Genomic DNA, 24039 nt, shown 5'->3' on the forward strand with positions numbered 1-24039 from the left:
AATTGGGTAATGATTTTGTAAAAAGTTGTTTACCAAAATAAAATATCCATGCATGAATGGAAAACAAAGTATCTTTGGGATGGAAAATGTTTTATTTCCCAACCAGATAGCAATGTTTTTGGCATTATACTCTATGAGAGTATTATTACCATCCATGCCGGTTGCATGCAATGGGCTTTTAATACGTTCCCATTTTTCTAATGGTAACGCGGACGGACAACAGGCGCATGTGGTTGCTCTTGTGTTGACCTTCAAAGTCAAATTCTCCAAAAACAAACCTGACAGTGTGCCCGCAAGATAATCAAAAACTCTATCAGTGGTCCATGAAGGATTGTTTGTTATAAAAATAGTCATGGATTGTGCCCATTCGCTGATAACTTGGTTGTATTCGGAGAAAGGTACATTTTTTATATCCAAATACGTTCCAGTTACTGAAACGTGTTGTTTGTGATCTTCCTGTCTGTTATTTATAGTGGGAATAAGTTTTTCAAAAGCAGCAGACATTTGAGGTTTTTCCTCAATTGTCTGACAGAAGTCTGCTGTGTTAGAAGTTTCTTTTTCTTTATGAAAATTTTCAAAATTTTCTTTTTGAAAACTTTGTTGGTAGTCTTCCCATTCTTGGGCCGAATGCTTTTCGGTTTCAAGGTTAGAATCCAAGGGATCTGGCTCCTCAACCTTTCTTTTTCCTTCTTGGTCTAAAGATGGTTTTTCAGCATCGCTTTCTGAATCTGATTCTATATCAGACTGAACCTTTACTTTGAAAACCGAAAAAGACTCATCTTCATCTATGTTTAAGATGAGATGGTAATTGTTTTTTATCATGAGTTTTTCATTTTTAAAAAATAAGAGGTAAAGCCAAGATGGGAAACAACTATCAAAGGCTTAACCAAAATATTGAGTTTGATGGATATTTTATTCCCAGAAAGGATGCAATAATACATCAAACCAAAGGAGTAAGTTTGACAGCAAGTCAGAATTCTGACAAATCATGCTAACAAAATAATCCAAACCACTAACTGCTTTCAGTGCTCCATACAGCCATTATCAATGGAAAGTAATACCATTCAGACTCTGCAATGCACCGCAGATATTCCAGATATGGATGGATGGATGATATTTTTTCAGATTTAAAAGATTTTTGTGTTGTCTACATAGATTATATGTTAGTGTTTTCAAAACCCTAGAAGAGCACCAAAATCATCTCAAAATCATTTCCAAAAAATTTCTTTATCACGGAATCATTTTAAATCCCAAGAAAATGCAGATTGAGAAAACCTCAATGGAATTTCTAGGCATAGTCTCATACCAAACAGGTATAAGACTTCAGGAACATATTATTTCCAAAATTAAGAATTTTCCAAATATGCTTGTAGATAAAACGCATCTACAAAGCTTCCTAGGAATGCTTAATTATAGAATAAATTTTATTCCAAACCTCTCTAAAAAGGAGAGACCTCTTTAAGAAAAATTGAAAAAGGATAAAGAATTCTCTTGGAATACTGATGACACAAACATTGTCAAACGTATCAAAGAAGAATTAAAAAATATTCCTTCAGTTTATTTTTCTAAACGAAGAAGATAAACTAATCTTTGAGACCGACGCTTCAGATGAAAATTACGGAGCCGTCTTAAAGGCTGACATTGGAGGAAACGAGCTTGTATGTGGATACAATTCCGGAAAGTTTAAACCAAACAAACAGAATTACATGATCTACAAAAAAATTACTGGCAATTATACGTGGAGTAAAAAGCTTTCACATATACCTTGCGCCAGAAAATTTTTATTATCAAAACAGAAAATAAAGCTAACAAAGACTTCCTGTCCAATAAAAAGTGGGAGGAAAACCCTCGACGCATAAGATGGATGAACCTTTTGCAAATGTATGCTTTTACTGTTGAGTTCATCAAAGGTGCTAACAATGTCTTAGCCGACTTTTTGAGTAAGGAGGATGGACAGACAAAGACGAAATCCTAACCAAGGATCCGTCAACAGACAGAGACAAAATCCTAAACAAGGAGGACAGCGAATGGTTTCGAGTAAATAACCAATTTGCTCGAACCCAAAATTCAAAAAATCTTTCTTACAAAGAAATTTTAGAATTACAAAAAGATTTTCACCAAAACTTCCCTATAGAAACTAAACAAGTTTCTAGTTTTTTCAGAAATCCTGACATTCCTTTTAATATTTATGAAGAACTAGATCAGGTATGGAAAAACCATATCTTAGGAAACAAAGCCCAATTTCGAAAACACATGAGTTCACTCTTTGACCTGATAACCAATCACAGTCGCAATTTTGAAAAACTCAAAGAGAAAATATTTTTATCCATTAAGCAAATGAGCTGGAACGAAGATTTCTCTTTTGATAAGTCCTTTTCTTGAGATTTCACAACTCCTTGATCATCAAACAGGTGATCCCGTTTTCGAAAAAATCAAAAGAATCATTATGAAAAGGCTAAAACAAGTCTTACCTAGCGACATATTTTCTAAAATATCTCAAATGGTGGACAGAGGTCAATTTTCACCAAAACATAAAAGTTGTTTTGTATCTCGACTTGAATCAAAACTATAAAACTACAAAACATAAAAGTTATTTTGTATCTCGACTTGAATCAAAACTATAACTACGATGAGATTGTGGAATGGGGCCTTACTGGAAAAATCATATTTGAGCACCTTCAAGGACTATCTCATAAATTCATGCCCAATTTCATCATGAGTATGGTCTACAGAGTTTCAAATTATGGATACAAAACGACCACCTGACATTTGACATAAACAGCACCACTGGGAATTGAGAAAAACACATCAGATGGATTTTTATATCTTTGAAAAAAAACTTGTAACTGAAGAAGAGAAAAAAAATCTAGACATCACTAAATATGCTATTAAAAGTATAATAGCATTCACCAAAAAATTGTATGTTATAAAAAAAACAAGAATGGCAAAATTTACAGACGGCAGAAGACTGTTTGCAACAGATCTTCCGATAGCTCACACAGCTAAAGAAGAACTAGATATAGATTTAGAAAAATATCTCAATCTTTATCTTACAACAGTACTTATGGATCTCTCCTTTGACCTAGCTAATCAATCTGAAGAGTGCCTTGAGATCTTTCGAGACACATTGCTGCACAGATGGAAAAACAATTCCTTTGCCAGTAGTGACAATTTGGACAGTATTGAAAACTCCAATATTACCAACATGATGGAAAGGTAATAATGGAAAAACTATGGGACAGACCGATTGCAAAATTATCCAACACACGTATCCCTGATAATGCAAGCGGTGACGCAAAACATGACGTCATCAATGACGCATACGCTGACGTCATCACACTCATAATAGTGTACTCGCCTCATTTATTGGTCAACTGACAACCATTATTGCCTTCAGTACACCTCAACAAGCTGCCATAATGGAACGCTGGACACCTCATCAAGGTTGAGTGGACACCTCACCGCCTCCATTATTGCTCGCCTACCCCAATGATGGCTCATCTACCACCATTATTGCCGACTTTAAACGTGTCGTAATGGTTTGAAATCTACCCCACGCCTCTATAAATACGGACTCAGTTTTTCTGTTTAAGCATCGAAATTCAGAGCTTCCCTCTGAGTTCGAGCCTTAGGGTTCTAATCGTAGTTTTCTGCTTTCCCTTCAGCTTAGTCTTCTGTTTCTGTTGTAAAACCTCTGGTTCTTCCTTCTCTTCTGCATGCCTTTCCTTCAAATTCTCCTTCTTTCTCATCTTCATTTTTCTTGTAAATCACTGTAATCCGCTTGTCTGTAAGATGTGTCTGTAACTGGTATCAGAGCGTGCTGTTGCTACCACTGTTGTTGCTGTTTAAAGTATATGAAGTAAAGTTTGTTGAATTCAGGCTATCATCATTTTTGGTAAGATCTTAATTTCTTTGCTTTAATTTATCTTCATGATGTTTATGTTCAATTTTATTTTGGTTTAAATTATTTCTTTAGCAAGGCAGTTTTTTCTCTTTCAGTTTTTCTAAAACACATACGCCTGTGTGTGGTTTCTCGAACTGTTTAAGCTGTTTAGTCAGGAGTGCGTTTAGGCTGTTAAGTTCAAAAGAAACTTTTTATCACAGGAGGGCTTTAGGTGCCAAGAAAAACAACATGAGAAAAATAGATTGCTTAGCAAAAGATGATAAATTAGATCAAACTGATTTCGAACAATTGTATCATTTAGATAAAAATGAAGAAAAAGAAATTTCAAATCTTAGTAGGAGTGTAAATGGTCTTTTTTATTTTTGCAATCACTGGTTTAAAAATATTTCAAAAAATCAACAAAATATTTCAAAAAAAATTTCTAAGGTAGAAACTAAAATAGATAATTTAGGATCTATAAAATATAGACTTGAACCCTGAGTCAAAAAATCTATTAAAAAATTTAGAACAGTCTTTAAATGAAAACAAAAATAATGTTTTCAAAGAGGCTTATGAACCACGTAAGTCACTCTATTTTGGAACTGAAATCATGACTTTAAAAGAAGAGTATAATGATTTCAAAGCTATAAAAGAAATACTTGAATACTGAAAATCCCGGTATATCAAAGAAACTAATTTTGAAATCAGATCTTAGCTCCAGAAAAATATGAAAGAATTGTTTTTTGAAAATGAAAAACTCATGATCAAAAACAATTATCATCTCATCTTAAACATAGATGAAGATGAGTCTTTTTCGGTTTTCAAAGTAAACGTCGAGTCTAATATAGAATCAGATTCAATGAGCGAAGCTGAAAAACCAGCTTCAGACCTCAAAGGAAAAAGAAAGGTTGAGGAGCCAGATCACTTGGATTCTGACCCTGAAACCAAAAAGTATTCAGCCCAAGAATGGGAAGACTACCAACGAAGTTTTCAAAAAGAAAATTTTGAAAATTTTCATAAAGAAAAAGAAACTTTTAACACAGAAGACGTATGTCAGACAACTGAGGAAAAACCTCAAACGTCTGCAGCTTTTGAAAAACCTATTCCCACTGTAAATAACAGACGGGGAGATCTGAACAAACAACACGTTTCAGATTATGCATGTGCAGGCATGAACACACACCACATAAGAGTTCACAAGACAGTTTTTTTTTCTAGTATTAGAATAGGTCCACGAGTACAAAAACAAACACATGAACATGCATGTACAGTTATTGAATCGCAACAAGGAATCACAGAAACGTCAAACAAACATGATACGTGAAACACAATGTGGGAGCCAATAAAGTTTTAAATACTAAAGTTTTAAATACTAATGAGGAAACCCTTGGAGGAATGGAGGGGGATGCTAAGTATTATTTATAAAATAAAGATTATGTCCACAACTAGGGGAAAAAGTATCACAAAGGATCTGAGTCGTCAAGAAATTGTAGATTACATGCTCGTCTTGTGAGGGTTTGAGAAAAGGATTATAATGCTAAGGATAAGAAGTTCTCCACACACAAAGATGGGTTTGACGATGTTTGGTTGCAATCCCTGCCCACACCAAAAGGGCCCCTTCCATTTTGTTACTGATATATAAAATCTTTTTTGCTCAGTAAGAAAAATTTTGCTAAATAGGTACTAAGTATATCCAAGTATAGAGGATCAACAGTCTCAAGATGTCTAGATGATATCTATAAGCCCTAATAAACCATGATTACTGATACATATATTAAGAGATAATAATTCTACTTGTTTGAGTGGAAAAAAAGAAGTGAAAGATCGTTGTTTTTTAAAAAAAAAAAAAAAACTATTACAAGATAATATTCTCAAGCATATGCAAATCATAAAATTCAATGAGAATTTATCGAATGAGAAAATAAAAGCTTACACAATCAAATTTCACAAACACATGAAATTGGCATAAAACTGACCTTGGAGCTGATGCCTGAGATCTGTATTTTGGGATTTTTGCAGTGAAAGCTTCATTGACAGATCGTGGATCTGCGGATTCATCACATTAAGTGAGAACTAATTAGAGATTCTTGCATGAGTTCAACTAACAGAAAGATGGAATTGCAGATGGAAGACAAGACCACTGCAATGAAATATGCGAACATCCCATAAACATTGAAGTGTCCAAAAAAAGAAAATGAATTCTGGAAAAATACATAAGTATTGCCAAATATGCCAAGACTAAGATGACAAAATTAAATTCTAATAGACATTCATCTACTTCTTCTCTCTTCCTATTGTAGTCCAGACACGGAAATCAATGATATGGTGATGCATTTTTCTTGGTGATTCAAATAAAACATTGAAGTGACCAAAACAAGAATACGAATTCCAGGAAATACCCATATATTGCCTACTTATTCAAGAATAAGATGAAATAATAAATTCAAACAGAACATTCATCTCCTCTTTTCTTCTTCCCATCAAAGTAGTCCAGGCACTCGCAACCAACTACATCGTATTGTACTTTTCTTGGTAGTTCACTTGATTTTAGGCAGTGAAGAGATGTCATTTCCAAACAACAGTAGAAGCTTGACGAGATTCTCTCAATTCGCATGCTGCTTTCTGGTTTGGCTATCCGTCCATCACGTACAGTATCCATGGGGGTAAAATCAGAGAGATCATAATTACTATTAATCTTGTATTTCACAATCGGACCTCCCATATTGAGGCCTATTGTCATTCTGTTTGAGAAAGATTTGCTCATGGCTTTTTTCCTCTCCCTTATGTCTTTCAAAGATCAACTTGCTGATCTATTTACTAAAGCTCTTACTCGACATAGAGGTATTTATGCACTTTGCACAACCCAGCCATCTGTATAAATGTGATTCATATTATTGTGCAGGGGTAATTTTGCAATCTGTACAACCCAACATCTGTGCAAATGGGGTTAATCCCTAAGTGTGACCAATGAGAATTCTGTCCGAGCTTCTCTGATTCTGAACTATTTTAGTCATTGTAGTAGAGGGGAATTCCCTTAGCGTTATACAGTGGGCACGACAAGAATCACACATAACACAGGGAACTAGTGGACCTAGTAGTAGTGACCATCCAAAGGTCATTTCAGTTAGCTAACACGAAGTGAGTTTAGCTTCGCTTCTGCTTACAGAATCCTCCACTACCAAGTAAATTTGCTGCTTCTAGTTCTATTTAGTTAATTAGGCTTTATCTAGTCAATTATTTACTCTCTAGTTTCTTCTCAGACCAGGTTTCTTGAAGTTCTTGGTTTCCTTTTTTCATATTTCGTTTCCTTTTATAGATTTATACATCTCTATATCTTTACACCTAAGTACAACTTGAAGCATATACTCTTTCCATCTAATGATATTTTCCAGTAATAAAAGAAAAGCTTATTGTACATAGACAACCTTCTATGATTTTTCTAAAGGAGCCAAAGAATGAAAAACAGAAGTTTGAAACCTAGAAACCGAAATCTTGATATCTATGGGTTATTTCTGTTTCCTTCATAATTGTAAAATTGTGTGTGTGTGTGTGTGCATGTGTGTAAAACGCAGTTGGATAGGAATCCCATTTACTGCAAGAGCCTTTTGTCCTAGATCTATTTTGTCGTTCCATTTTCCTACTAGATTACTACATCTTTAGTTGTCTTTACACCAAAATGCAATTAATGTATACCCTTCTCATCTCAAAATTTACAGTAAAAGAAAAGAAAGAAAAGACAAAACAGTTCGCTGGACAAAGACAACCTTGTATGAGTTCTCCTAAGGAATCATGAACGTTTGATTCTTGAAACTGGATGTCATGACTTGTTTCTTTCTTTTCCCTTTTTCTTAGTTATATGTGATAGAGCGTGTTCGTACAAATGCCTGTCTGTATAAACATCTCACACCTGCTAAGTCATAGAATTTTGACAAGCACAACAAACCAGCAGGCAAAGTGAGTTGAATCCAAGTCCCTAGGTTTATAGCCTAAATATTATCCATGTTTCAAGAAACGAAGCCCCAATCGTGAGCAGAAGCCCCAATCGTGAGCAGGAGAGCCAGGATATCAGGATGTAAGCAGGGATGCTTCCTAGTAATGAAATGTTATGGCCCTGAAGTTTGATTTCCATACAATCTTGTATCAGGTCATCCATAGATTTTAAAAAAGCAGCCTCCAACAAAAATAACCATCATCCTCATTCATAATGAGAACCAGTAAACAGAGAACTAAATAGAAGTCTAACTCCTCAATCTAGCAGTTCATTTTCCACATACCTTTCCTTCTGAAGCCATCTTCCCAATATCCTCGTTTTCATCTTGCAGAGTCCTGCATTTGGCCATTAACATCTTTCCCATTTTACTTAGTGGTGTAAAATTTACAGCAGCAACATTGTCTTGCAACTCCTTTACTTTTTTCTCTTTCTCCTCTACCAGATTCTACCTTGTGGAAAGAAATATTGGCCATAAGTAAATGTAATCATGTAATTCTGGAACAGTTATCAAGTAGCTTAATTCATGAGCAAATAAGAACACAAAATATCATGAAAGAAGGCTATAAAGAATGTTCATGTGATAACAACGGTAATCACGTTTCTACCGAGAAAACCACAAACAATACATAACCATAACTTAGTCTACTTCAAATAAGAGCCATATGACACAAAAAAGGATGAACAATATTTGGCTCAGAATTCCGTTAAAAGGGTGAGAAATAGCCCCCATCGTTTCTAAATCCCCATCATCGGAGAAGAACATTCTGGAAATTAAAGCTAAATGTAAAAACTCAAAAGAACACCCTCACACCATACATTTGAGAAAATTCTGAAGGCAAACAATGAAAGTTAAGCTTTACGAAAAAAAAGATAGCAATAAGATATGGAGATCAAGCAGTTAACAGATGAAAAGGAATCTTTGTATCAAATCTAACTGCACCAATCCATTAGAAGCACATGGCCACATACGCACCTTTAAGCGTGTGAATTCCTCATGTATTGCAGGATCCAGCAGTAGTCTCCTTGTCTGTAAATGTTCCTCACAATATTAATTTCGCCATCTTTCCAAAAACCATATATTTACACTGACAGAAGTGACTGCTTAGCAGTATCAATTCTAATGGAAATTGAAATATCAGATCACTTAATCAAAACATACTTGAGAAAGGAAGCAAAACAATAATGAATTGCTGTAATTTTCTAGTTTGCAAAATAACAAAGTGTCATTCAGATCTTTTTTTACTTTAGGGGTGTGGTGTATCGTTACCAGTGGAAATTAATCATTTCTTTGTATTTGAGAAGAACTTCCAGAGTAATAGGAAGCAATCTTGATTAGGATGAATCAGAAATTTTATTCCATGATCAACCAATGTATGCATCAACAACTATGGATTGGATTAGTTTCTCCTCAACAATAAGTCCTTGGGCCAACAACAATAAACAATTATGGGAAACAACTATACAATTGGGGAATGTTTTCATGCCATTAGGTTGCGTTACAAATCTTACGAATTTTTGTGGTGGGACAAGCTCATAGTGGAAAACCCATAATATTAACTAAATGATGTAGAAATCTTTATTTCAGCTCATACATTCCATTTTAGATATTAAGATATTATGGGTGATCAGGCTACAAACACATCCATCAACTAAATAAAAAATGACACAGTCAACTATGAGTCCGAAAGAATCTGAAAAAACTGAATATGAATGCAAAAAGAAAGATTGGGACCCACTACTAAAGAACAAATCCACCCACCCCACATCAAAAATAATCAAATCAAGAAAGTCATACTTTCTTCAATGGGCAAGGGAGGCCATGGACCAGCTCCGTTACCTCAAATCAGGAAATCACACATAGGCTTGGAATCGTCAGTTTCACATCTGGAAACCATAGACTCCCACTTTGGATTTTTTATTGTCCATCCCATAGTTTTATAGAAGCCAACCAGGAAACACCCCACCCATTAAGGACTCTGCAAGCTAACACCCTTTTTTCGATCTTTAGACTAATTTACCAATTAAGACTGCCCATTTGAAGCTTCTTACTGTAAGGCCTTCTTCATGCTTATATAATTAGGACTTGTTAGGATCTTCAGCCAATTTCTCTTCCTATTCAAACTTTGATGGAACAGGCAAAGATGGAAAGGAGGCTCAAAACTCTGAAGCCCAAATGCTTAAGAACGTAGAGCAGATCATGATGCCCTCAACAGTTATCATATTACTCTGAGGAATGGAATGTATCACCTCTCTACAAATGAGGATTAGAACACTACTACAACCACATATCCTGAAGGCAATTGAAGGCATTTTCACCATTAATATAGGAAAAGTCCATTAATTTTATGTGCAAAAGACAAGAATAACTCCAATAAAGGGCAAATAATATTCAAGACTAAATATTAATTGGTTGCTCATTGTCACAACATCAAGTTAGTGTTCCAAACCATAATAGTGATCAAAAGAACACAAAAATATAGTAGCATAGAGCAACAAACATAAGATAGCGATGCAAATTGAACTCAGAAATTTATTTCGAGCTTTATTTTACCGTTTTTTTACTAGGGGCATGGATGTAATTTTTTATTTTTATTGGTTGAATTGGGACTCTTAAAGCATGAGGGGGTAACAGGCAATAGTTAATTAGAATTTTAGATAGTAAGTAATTTGCTATTTTTAAGGGCGATGGCATGATTCTTTTATGGGATGATAGCATATGTTAAAAGGTCATGGGAGGAAAGTAGAAAGGTAGTTACGGGAGGAAAACGGAGCTCCTATATTCATGGGATGGGAGTTATGGGGTTTGTATGACTTATAGAGAATGGGATTTGTATTACTTAGGGATAGATTTATGGGTCACGTAAATTAAAGAGAGTGATAGAGAAAGATATATATATATATAGAGAGAGAGAGAGATAAAGTGGGACAGAGAGAGTGTTTATGGATTTCTTTTATTGATTTATTTTTGGCTTAAATTGGGGGCAAGGCTTATGTTATTGGAGACTTGATATTTTTGGTAGAGTTTTTTTTTTTTCCATGAAAGAAGAAAGTGCCTCTTCTCATGTTTAGCTTGATTTATAACCACTTGTTACCTCCATTGTTCGTAAGTTCTTGCTTATTTCAAGATCGAAAGAAGGTCGGATTTACTATCCCGGCTTCTTTTTGCCTCAAGTGGTATACAAGGGATGGTTGGCGACTGCGATGGTTGGTCGTGTAGGTCATGGCCATGGGAATGTCGCGCTTTACCGAAGGCTCGACAACTTGACAGAGATGGTTGTACAGTTGCTGCAAGAGAGAGATCAACAGCAAGGTGCCCTAAATGAAGGGGTTCCAGTGTTGATGGATCAGAATTGTGAGGGTCTCGATGGAGATGGGCACAAGGAAGAGCCTAAATCTGGGGCGAAGCCGGTTGATGATGTGTCTGATCATCCAAATTTGCTCAATACGAGATGGCGCTGACTAGAGCGTGAATCTGGTGAAGAGTCAGGCTGCCGACCACCCTGAGGTCAATATGCCCAACATAGGGGCAAGGATTGGCAAGAATCGCGTGATCAGTATCAAGATGCGTGGAGACACAAGCATAGAGAGTCTGATACAGATATAAGTTGATCTCCCTGAATTTCATGAAAATCTTTCCCCAGAATAATTTTTGAATCGATTGAGCACGGCTGAGGGCTTCTTTGATTGGAAAGACTTGTCAGATTCAAAGAAGGTCAAACTTGTGGCTCCTACATCAGTGTGGTGGGATCAAGTTCAGGAAGCATTAGTTCGAAAGGGCAAAAAAAAAAATCATATCATGGGCCAAGATGAAGGCAGAGATGAGTGCGCAACTTCTCCCGTCGAGCTATTCACATATATTGTACCAACATTTCACAGGTTACATCAAGGTACAAAATCCATTTGCAAGTATACAAAGGAGTATTACCGCTTAGCGTTGCGTAATTCGCAGAGACCGAGGATCAAAAGGTGGTGCGTTCTGTTTCGAGGTGCAGAATTCAATCCAAGATGAGATTGCCCTGCATGATACACCTCAGTTGGAGGCAGTCTATCAAGCCACTTTGAAGGTGGAGAAATGGAAAAGAAAGGAGGCAGCCACATGCCGACACACCCGGAGTGGGATTGACACAAACTAGGAGGCCGGCGCCTCCAACCAAAGAGTTCCTGCAGCAAAAGATACCTGAGCATGAACCCAAGCCCAAGAGGTTGCTGGTCCGAGGTGTTTTAGGTGCAATGAGGTGGGGCCGAGTTGCAAAGTGCCCATTGAATGCAGCTCAGCACCATGCCAACTTGGTAGAACTCAAATATGATGCTGAAGAAGGGGAAGGCCATTAAGGATACCCGGTGATTGAGGCTGAAAAGAGGCTGATTTTGATGGTCAAGTCGATGAAGTGGTGGCTCATCAAGGATATACCTTGCTAGTTCTATGTGATTTCTCATTGACACATGCACCCCAGGAAGAATGTCAGCTAAGGACTAACATATTTCGCACCTATTGTACGTGCAGTGGCAACTGTGTAACATCATCATCTACAGTGGGAGTTTGCAGTGGCAAGTGTGTAACATCATCATCTACAGTAGGAGTTGCAAGAACATGGTCTCTCAAGATATGCTAGACAAGTTGCATCTCAAAGTCAGAAAGCACCCACATCCTTACAAGGTCGCATGGTTCATGCACGAGGCTGAGGACCTGTTACTTCTCGATGCTTAATTAAATTTTCTATTGGCAGTTTCTATAAAGATAAGGTTTGGTATGATGTTATACCAATGGATGCTTGCCACATACGCCTACGACGTCCCTAGCAGATGATTGAAAGACCATCCATAATGGTGAACGTAACACGTATACATTTTGGAAGGATGGTCGTAGGTGGTATTATTGCCCTTGCGTGAGGAGACACCCCCAAGTCTTCCAAAAAGGAGGGTGTGGCTCATCCCTCACTCCAGCAGTTTATGGAAGCGAGTAAGGAGACCGGGCTGATTTATGCACTTGTGGGAAAAGACTTAGACATCCTATTTCAGTGCCTAAAGCTCTTAGGCCACTTTTCTTGGAGTTTGAGGACCTTGTGCCGTATGAGTTACCTGCCGGCTTGCCAGTTATGAGGAATATACAACATTGTATTGACCTCATACCTGGGTCAAGCTTACCAAAACTACCAACTTATAGAATGAGTCAAAAGAGCATGATGAGCTTCAGAGGCAGGTGGATAAGTTGTTAGCAAGGGGGCTTATAAGGGTTAGCATGAGTCCATGTGCGGTACCAGTTCGCTTACCCCTAAGAAAGATGGGTCATGGAGGATGTGTGTAAATAACAGTAGAGCAATTAACAAAATAACAGTTAAATGCCGATTCTCTATTTCACTGTTGGATGATATGCTTCATATGTTAGCTAGGGCATCTGTATTTTCCAAAATTGACTTGAGAAGTGGCTACCATCAAATTCACATAAGTGAGGGGGATAAGTGGAAGATCGCTTTTAAGACAAAGTGGGTTGTATGAGTGGCTAGTGATGCCTTTTGGCCTATCAAATGCACCTAGCACCTTCATGCACATGATGACGCAGTGTTACGACCTTTTATTGGCAAATTTGTGGTGGTTGTATACTTATTCATAGTGTAGATGCCCACATTGATCATCTTCGTCAGATACTAATAGTCGCTAAGAGCTGAGACGTTAATACATCAATCTTAAAAAGTGTAACTTCTTAACCAATAGTCTAATGTTTTTGGGCTATGTTGTGTCTTCAAATGGGGTGACAGTAGATTTTGAGAAGGTGCACGCTATAGTACAGTAGCCGGTCCCAAAATCAGTGACAGAAGTGTGAAGTTTCCATGGACTTGCTACTTTCTATAGGAGGCTTATCAAAAATTTCTGTAGTAATTATGGCCCCAATTACCGAGTGCTTGAAAAGTGGACTTGAGCTGCAAGTAAAGCTTTGGCCACCATTAAAGAGAACATGATGAATGCTCAAGTGCTTGCATTGCTAGATATCTGCAAGGTTTATGAGGTCGAATGTGATGCTTCTCACATGGGGACTAGTGCAATGCTTAGTCAAGAAAAGAAGCTTATTGCTTTCTTTAGTGAAAAACTCAATGATGCAAGAAGAAAGTATTCCACATATGATGTTGAGTTCTATGCAGTTGTTCAAGCCCTATGACATTGGCGACATTATTTGGTGCAACAAGAGTTTATCCTTTATATTGATCATGATGCATTAAAGCACGTCAATAGCCAAAAGAAGCTTAGTGCACGATTTGCAAAGTAGGTAGCTTACTTGCAAGAGTTCACATTCACTATTCGGCACTAATCAAGGGATCAGAATCAAGTGTTCAATGCACTAAGCCAACGTTCATACCTCTTGCGCATTTTGGCGGTGAATATGGTGGGTCTTGAAGATATTTGGGAAGCATATTTGGAGGATCCATTTTTCAGCCCCATTGTTTCAAAGTGCAGTTCAAGTAATCATTTCTCTTATTACCAGTCCACTTTAACTGATGGATATTTATTTTATGGTACACGGTTATGCATTCCTAATACTTTGTTACGAGAGCATCTTATATCAAATCTCCATGGAGCAGGCCTTGGAGGACATTTTGGCAGAGATAAGACGTATGCATTGGTGGAGGAGCGATATTTTTGGCCACGCATGAAGAAGGATGTGTATCGTTTCGTTAACAAGTGCAAAGTATGCTAGGTGGCCAAGGGACATTCTCATAATACAAGCCTTACACACCATTAACTGTCCCGACTAGGTTGTGGGTTGGCTTATCCATGGATTTCATTGTAGTATTGCCTAGGATGACATGGCATATGATTTAATTATGGTGGTGGTAGATCAATTCTCTAAGACAGCACATTTTATATCGTGTAAAAGGACCACATATACTACGATGGTCATTCTCTTCTTTAAGGAGATAGTGCGATTGCATAGACTTCCCAAGACCATTACTTCACACTATGATACTTGATTTCTTAGTCATTTTTGGAAGACTTTATGGGGAAAAAAGGGTATTAAGTTGCAATTTAGTAATGCTTATCATCCACAAACAAATGGCCAAACTGAGGTCATCAATAGAAGCATGGGCAACATGCTGAGGAGCATTGTTCCAAACGACGGACCGACGAGCGCTTTGGCGGCTGCCAGCCAAGGAGGTCCAGAGGGCCTCAGCGCCTCGCCTAGGCCTAGATGGCCTGCCCTTGAGCGGCCGCTTAGGCGCTTGGGCACCCGCCTAGGCGGCCACCCAAGACTTGCGCCCTGCCTAGGGGCAGAAATGCCCCTCGTTGAGGGGTATTTTGATTCTTTTAGAAAAAATAAGAAGGGAAAACGAGGGGTTTTAGGTTCATTTCAACCCTAAACCCCATTAGAGACCATTTTAGAAAGAGGAAAACCTCAAAAAACTAAATTTTTGTGATTTCCATATGATTTCCCTAGATGTTTTCTACTAGGACGCCTGAGTTCTGAGTGCTCACCTAGGCGCTAGGCAGCCTGGACCCCCCGGCAGCCTAGTTGCCGCACAACGCTTTTAGGAACATTGCTGAGGAGTTTGGCAAGAGAAAATGTGGAAGTGTGGGATTTGGTGCTACCACAAGTTGAACTCGCTTATAATAATTCTCCAAATCGGTCAACTGGGAAGGCACATTTTACAGTGGTTTATGATATGTCTCCTTTACCTTATCACGATTTAATTCCTTCACCTACACATGAGAATGTAGATTCAAATGTTGCGAGCAAACCTGAATATGTGAAGGAGATGTATGAGAATGTTTGAAGAAAGCTGAAGGAGAGCTATGACAAATACCAGGATGATGTGAATCAACACTGTCGTGTGCAATTGTTCGAAGTTGGAGATTTTGAGATGGTGTATTTGAGACCTAAACGAAAGATTGGACCTTGCCGGATCAAGAAGAAGATCAATGACAATGCATATGAGGTGGAGTTGCCAAGCAGATAGAATATCTCCCCAATCTTCAATATTCGAGATCCTTCATGTTCCATGGTGATGCCGACTAGACCGAGTCGAGTCTTCTCTAACCCCAGGAAGATGGTGTAAATTAATTTAGAAAATCAATTTATTTAAAACTTTATTTCATTTAATTAAATAGGGGCATAGATGTAATTTTTTTATTTTTATTGGTTGAATTGGGACTTAAAGCATGAGGGGGTTAAAAGGATATTTAATTAGAATATTAGGTAGTAAGTAAGTTACTATATTTAAGGAGGGGGGGACATGAATCTTTTATCGGATGATAGGATATGTTAAGTGGCCATGGGAGGCAAGTAGATAAAGGTAACATGAGGAAAAGGGAACTCCTACATTCATGGGATTGGAGTTATGGGGTTTGTATGACCTAGAGAGAGAATGGGATTTGTATGACTTAGGGATAGATTTATGGGTCACGTGAATTAAAAAGACAAAGAGAAAGAGAGAGAGAGAGATAAGATGGGAAAGAGAGTGTTTATGGGCTCTATTTATTTATTTATTTTTGGCTTATATTGGGGGGAAGGCTTATGTTATTGGAGACTTGATATTTTTTGCGAAAAGGTTTTTTCATGAAAGAAGAGAGTGATTCATCTCATCCTTCTGCACTAATATACACAAACATTTAAGTATAATGCCACACAACCTAGATTACAAGCTAAGCCAAAGTGTAATGTTCGTTTTTGTCATCAGACCGGTTGAACTCACCTACTATTCTCGAAATAGCAGATAAAAGCAAAAAGATGAAAAACATAAAAATGAAAACAACCCATAAGTAATAACTGCTAAGCATATATTCTACTTGCTACCAAAACTAAGATTCTAAAACATAATTAGTTAATTTGTAGTCCTATAACGTGCATCCATCCATGATGGAAACTATGATGTTTCCTTGGCACTAGCACTTAAAATAAATACGTGAACGCAAAGTTTTTTCAAAAAATGAGTATGTTGCATAAATTCTATAAAGAGGTGCAGCTCATACGAAGAACTCCTTCCAAAATTGTGACTAGCACAGTCTATTTATACACTAGAAAAATCTGAAAGAGGAAAGGTAAAGGGGAGTGATGCAAAGAAAGATGGAGGGAAGATGGGAAAGAAACAAATAAAATAAAAATAATAATAAATAAATGAGAGAATATATCATCTCTCAACATCTGCAAGGAAGTCCACCCAAAGATATCTTCACAAGACCCAAAAACATTTTATTTACTCAATTCACCAAGTTCCAAAGAGGGATGTACTCCCCTTTTAAATAAAAATAAAGAATTAACAGAAAAACATGATAAAAGAAAACCCAACATAACTTCATCTTCCCATTTTTTTTTCTCTCTCTACCTTCCATGTTTTTCTCTCTTTAACCTCATGTAAATCTTTTTCTTTTTCAATCCAGCGTAAGCCCCCTTAAAAATCTCTCTACATCAACTAATTCCCATAAAAATATAAGATTCCTTTTAATTCCCCCATGTCTCTCTTGTAACGACCAATATCTATTTTGTTATCGTAAAAAAAGAATAAACTTTTCAATACTACCCTTGAAATCTCTACAACCATAAAAGATAAAAACAATCCTAAACCTAAAAAAATTCTAAAATAGCAAAATTAAAAAACTCATTGCACCATTCTCCCAGGGTTAGGAGAAGCTCGACCTCGAGTTTGAAGATTTAAGCTCCTCTAGTAATGTTTCCAATAGTTGGTGATGCAATCCAACCATTCTTCAAAAAACTAATTGATCAAACACTTAATATCCAGCTTGTAATGGACCTCTACAATACCAAATTCGATCCTGATTTCTACTTTGATCTTAAAGGGTGGAATTTTCACATATCGCAACCAAGGCTGGCAACGAGCCAAGCCAACCCTTCTCCTAGCCCTATCAAGGCCGTGCCAAGTAAAATTAAAGAAAAACAATGCAAAAAGATGAAAAATTGCTGGGTTGGGCCACCTGACACATTGCCACCTGACATATGTTGATATGTCAGGTGGCAATTATAATAAATAATTGATAGAATATACATTCTCTCAAGGTCCATAAATGAGTCCACCCTAAAGATATCTTCACAAGACCAAAAAACAATTTCTTTACTCAATTGATCAAGTTCTAAAGAAGGGCGTACTTCCCTTTGTAATAAAAATAAAAGAATTACGAAAAAAATAAGATAAAGCAAAAACCAACAAAAACCTCATCTCCCCACATTTTTTCTCTATCTCTTTGTCTTCCACGTTTTTCTCTTTAACCTCATGTAAACTCTCTCTTTCTCAATCCAATGTGACCCCCTTAAAAAATCTCTCTACATCAATTAATTCCCAAAAAATAGAAAATTCTTTTTAACTCCCCCATCTCTCTTGTAACCACCAATACCTATCTTCCTATCGTAAAATAAAATAAAATTTTCAATTCTGCTCTTGAAATCTCTACAACCATAAAATATAAAAATAACCCTAAAATTAAAAACAGTCTAAAAATTAAAAACTCATTGTATCAAAGGGGGAGTTTTTTTGGTGGGGGGAATAAAGGGCCACTAAGGTGCTAAGGAGTAGTCATGACAAAGTTTTGCCATGGGCATCCACTGCTGCATTAGCCTCACATTCCGTGAGTCACCTTCAACAAGGAGATTGAGACTCCCGGTAATGGAAAGTCACAAGTCCTCCTCCAATAGAGCCTAGGCCTTTGCCATCCTGGCATTGGTTGTGCCATTTGGTCTCCAAAAAGAAGGCAAGATGCCATCCAAATTGTTTTTAAAGAGACTGCCAACCACTGCTAGACCGAGGTTACCAAGGGAGCTTCCGACAAAGTTCAGTTTGATAGTCATTGTTGTGAATAATTAAGTTTGCCTCATTGCTTTTTTGTTTCAAGTCCTTGTGTACAGTTTTGTCATTTTCCTTAAGGGATATTTTTGTATTTTCATTTTTTAATGTTAATAAGAGTACATAAAAGAGGGGCATGGGGGTCCAAGGGACATCACATCACCCTTTCTTTTCCTCCTTTCTTCACCAAGTCTCTCTGTCTCCATCTCCCCCCCCCCAATAACTATGCTTCTTTCTCCTAGCTTTTTATCTTCCTTACACTTTCTTGATTCTCAATCAACTCGAGTGTTGTATCTTAACATGGTATCAAAGAAAGGTGCTTCAAGAGATGCTTTTGAAATCCTAAATCTGTAAAAATCAGGTACGGACAAAAAAACCCTAACTACTATGGATTATTTTTCCTGTGAATTTCCTTTGGTTGTGTGGATCAACAAAACACAGATCTGAAGAATTGAGATGGGGAGTCGGTTCTTTCCGTTTATTCTTTCATTCATCGAAGAATGCCTAGCCACCTTTTTCCGTGACTAACCTCTGGATTCTATCGATATAAAACCGAAACACATCCCCTCCCCCCATAAGTAGTAAACTAATGCACTTTCCTTCTTTTGAATTCTGTTTATTTGTATAAAGATAAATGAAATAGAAAGATGAATAGAAGAGGTTGAAGCTCTATTGGCTGGGGAATGATAGCGCATCTCTATCTCTTCGAATCCTCCCTCCTATAGCGGCCTATAAAGAAACTCTGATAGCAACCCATCCTCTTTGTCCCAAATATCCCTCCTCTCGTTGCTCCCATCTAATGGCAAATCCACTCAGAAAAGCAATCTAACATAATAGAATAGCAGTCCGCACGCATAACTGTCTCTCTCTTCTTGTTCCATCTGATCAACTACTAACTTGATTTGTCAAACACGAATTTTCACGAACAGCAGATCTGAAAAAATTTTGGAGCTGCATCAAACCTTAATTTGATGGATATACCCATTGCTCAATTACTCTCTCCCATAGCTTCATAGTGTAGCTCATATGGTTGAACTCTTGATAGTTGTACAATTATGCATGTCTCATTTGTTCTTGTAAATAGGTACCACATTACTTTTTCTTTATTTGTCAGACTTCGCTCCCAACACCTTGTTGAATAGCTTGGTCTGCCAGCATATGCCAATCTCCCCCATGCATTTCCAAACCTCTATCGGAATACCATCTAGTCCTAAAGCTTTTTCTATCTTCATCTTTCTCAAAACTTCTTTTACTTCAGATATCTTAATCCTGCAAATGTATCTACGACCTCCATCGTTCTTTATGTCAAAGGTTTCTCCTAACGTTGTATTGCCAACAAAGGGAAAGTCGCAACGAGGAGAAACAAATACAAATCTAACTATTTTCAACAAAGGGAAAATCCAAGGAAGGGTACCGGGTAGAGAACTAAGCCATGAACATTTGTTGGATTGACTGAGGGCTCACCCACTACCAACCAAGCTGCTGTAAAATAGCTGCCCAGAGCTTGCAAGCCACTAGGCAGTGCAAGAAAAGAAAATTTTCTCCCCTACATCCTTCATGATACACATCAATTAAGGAGCTTTGAATCTGGTCCCCTTAAGCACCTTTTCAGAGATGTCTAACCAATTGGAGGCTTGTATCATCAGGGTGCTGAGTTCAACCAAGCCTTGCTGGCTACGACTGGGGATGAATGGTTGTGACTGAGGACCAGATAATGATGCCACTAAGAAGCCAGATGGGGTCGGGGAGTAAACCATGTGATCTCTCCCAGACAATGGGATGTAACAGGACAGATGGATAGCCAGCAAACCAGTACACTCTGATATTTCCATGTTTAAGACATTCCTCATGAACCAAGGGAACCATACTACCTGGCTTTCACTGAGCTCAAAGGATTAGGAATTTGGGAAACCAAAGAGCAACGCACACCCTCGGGAAGAGAGATATCAAGGTGGACTCACCAGCCTAGAAGTCCTGCCACAGCCTAATCTTGTCCCTTGCTTTTCCCATAAACCAAATATTGCCCATGAAGCCTTAGTACGCGAGACAATAGTCTTCCAATCTCTTGAAGCACACGCAGTGGACATGCCCCAAAGAAGCAACCCCAAACTATCCAGCCCACATTTGTGTTGTACCACTTGCTGCCACAAGTGACCTTCATTTTAACCACCGCCATGATTTACCTGGAGTGCAATATTGAAAAATCTTAGTTTCCGGGCACCCAAGCCACCACTTTTCTCTTTGTTAAACATTGTCTCCACTAAGTGGAATTTATGACCAACCCAAGCCCCAGACCACAAAAACCTCCCTAAATATCTCTAATCGGTTGATAACGGACGTCAGCATTCTAAGAGGAACATTTGAAAAACAATAAGGGCACGTTTGGTTCGTGCGTTAATATTTACATAGGTGAAGTATTTACATATGTAAACAGTTTGCAAGAAAAAGTTTTGCAAACTTTTTTTTTCCCATGTTTGGTAGCACATTTAAAAAGCACTATGTAATCAATTTCATATGTTTGTTAGTGCTTGTTTGGTGTGAAGATGTCTTGAAAACCTTGAATAGAACTTGTGTATGTAATCTATCTTATCAATTCTTTTGCTTGGTGTGAAAATATCCGAAAAACCTTGAATAGAACTTGTGTACGCTATCTATCCTATCAACTCTTTCGCTCCCTCCCTCACAAACGCACACTCTCTCTCCCTCAAACACAAAGAAACAAATGAAATTCGCCACTATTTAAAAAACGCTCTTTCTCTCTTCCCCCGACCCTACTCTCTCTCTCTCTCTCTCTCTCTCTCTATCTCTCTCTCGCATTATATTCCTCTAAATGGAATGGGCAATTCGTCATATTATGCTTCAAAAGACCCAAATTACCTGATTATTTCAACATTTCTCTCTCCCTCTCTCACATTATGTTCCTCTAATTCGAATGGGCAATTCATTTTATTATGCTTCAAAGAGACCCAAATTACATCATTATTTCAACCTTGATCTCTCTCTCTCTCTCTCTCTCTCTCTCTCTCTCTCTCTCTCTCATTATGTTCCTCTAAATCAAATGGGCAATTCATTATATTATGCTTCAAAAAGACCCAAATTATCTAATTATTTCAACAACTCTCTCTCTCTCTCTCTCTCTCTCACACACACACACACACACACACACGAGAAAAAAAAGTCATCAAATACTCTCCCACTCTTTTACAAAAAGTAAAAGCCAAATAAAGCATCTCTCTCTCAAATTTGTTGTCTATTACTAAATTCCCAAAAAAACAAATATCCAACCAGTACTTGCATTCATCCACATCTATAAGTACTACAAGCTTAGCAAAATTTGCGTCATAGCATTCATCCATGACCAGTACTACAACAATGTTCAGCATCAAGAAGTAGCTCAAAAGGGACTAGAACAATAGAGAGAGAACAGTCTTGTAAAATTATACATGGATAGTCAGTTGAGAGATGAGAGAATTGCATAAGTTTCAATCACAACCTGTTACAAAAAAAAAAAAAAAACCCAGCAGCCACTCCATAACAATGAAGAGTCAATTCCTTCCAAAACATATAAGATAAAGAACCATCATGCGAGAATACAAATACGATAAACACTTTCTAAAGACAACTATCAAATAGGTGTATTCCTACAATTTAACACAACCAGGTGCATGTATCGATAGCATTCCCACATTGGATTAGCATTCTCTTCACGCAAAGTTGAAGCACTATCAGGATCATCCATAAATGGACTATTTATGCCTCCGACGAGCATCTCGTAATGCTCTTCTCTCAAAACAGTAACTCCTCATCGGTGACAACCTTCATGTTGTCCTAATAAAATTATGTGACATACATGTTGCGATGACAATCTTAACCCTTGTACTAAATGGATACCAGAACTGCTTTTGTAGAATGGAGAATCGTGCCTTCCATAGACCAAATGTGTGCCCTACAAGTTGTACGCTAGTGTCTCTAATGCTCACTTTAAAGATCTTTACAATACAAACAAAAATTCTAGAGTTACCTTGTGACACACGCAATGGATTAGAACACCTTGCCAGTGTGGAGTGCAATATTCTAGAATCCAAAGCAGATTATTAGCTACTACGTATTAAAAATCATGGCGAAAGATACAACAGCCATCACATTTTGAGAGATTTGACCCTTCATGTTGTGAAATCGAGGATGAAGATGTGATTTAACCTAAGCTGGGATGTGAGACCCATCAATTGCTCCAACACAATCCTTGATATGCTCGAAAAAATTTTAGTAACAGTACAAGTATATACAATTGTGAATATTTTGTTTCAATTTAGGTATTACATTACCTATAAGTAGGCATTGAATCTATCGCCGCTTGAGGTATGAGGATGACTTCCCAAGCTAGGCCATGCAATGTACTCTGAACCGAAGTTCAATATTGCATTCAAAACTTTATTGAAATATTTTCTAATGGTTTCTCCCGAATGTTGATAGCAAATCTATGTCACCTCATTGAAATATTTTCTAATGGTTTGGTTTGACTGTGAGTTACAGTATATAACAAAGTTGCCACTTGTTCTTCTACAACAGTATTCATGTTATCACTTGGCAAGGATCTCTCCCGGGGTACTCCACAGATCCTCAGAAAAGAGTTGACCTCCATACATATAAAGGTCAAAACAACTACATCCATAAACTTCAATTAAGCAATCAACAAATGCAGCCCCAATAAGCACTGAAGTGTGTACACGCACCCTACGAATGGATGGTCTACAAATCTTATCCTGAAAATAACAAATTATCCATGTACAGAAGATTGCAACAATAATTTTGTGGGTTTGATCTGGGTCCATATTAAAACAAATTTCTGCATTAATATTCACGAAATCTATACGTCATAATATATCTCATAATCAAACGACTGCATTTTATAAATGGATAGAAAATAAGGGAGAAGCATGAGAAATCTAAACCATACATCTAGATATCCATTATCTTCATTATCACAGGAAACATTCAAAGCAAATTTATATATTAATGATTGATAAACCAACAAAAAACATGTCCAACACATGTCCATAAAAAATACCAACATCTTGAATTGGATATAAGTAACACCCAATCCTAGACAAAACATGTCCTCACAACACGCCAACAAAAAACATGTCCATATAAGAACATCAACAAAAACATCAAAAGAAACCCAAATCCTAGACAAAATATTTTCATGTTAAAGACAAAGTACAAGTCACATATGTCTTAACATATCGTTCATCCAGTCCCTGCAATATTCCTCATAATAGCTAAAAACATGGTTGCTACATCATGATTCATAAATAACTTTGAGGCCTTAAAAATAACTTATTTAAGCCTTCGTGATGCATTTAGAGGCAATGGTTTGA

At 37.3% G+C, this 24039-nt stretch overlaps 1 protein-coding gene across 2 annotated transcripts in view; it reads right to left on the minus strand.

Annotated features, from left to right (window-relative positions):
* FIP37 (FKBP12 interacting protein 37) overlaps positions 1–24039 on the minus strand; it is a 60330-nt gene that overhangs the window by 3527 nt on the left and 32764 nt on the right. For both annotated transcript variants that reach the window (XM_011623774.3, XM_006840910.4), the window contains 3 exons: positions 8848–8901; positions 8158–8319; positions 5860–5929 (listed from right to left, as the gene is read on the minus strand). In XM_011623774.3, coding sequence (XP_011622076.1) covers positions 5860–5929; positions 8158–8319; positions 8848–8901 — 286 coding nt within the window. The remainder of the gene's footprint in view (positions 1–5859; positions 5930–8157; positions 8320–8847; positions 8902–24039) is intronic.

The sequence above is a fragment of the Amborella trichopoda genome, chromosome 3 (assembly GCF_054954075.1).
Source record: "Amborella trichopoda isolate Santa Cruz 75 chromosome 3, AtrichopodaSantaCruz75HAP2 v2.0, whole genome shotgun sequence".
Lineage (NCBI taxonomy): Eukaryota > Viridiplantae > Streptophyta > Magnoliopsida > Amborellales > Amborellaceae > Amborella > Amborella trichopoda.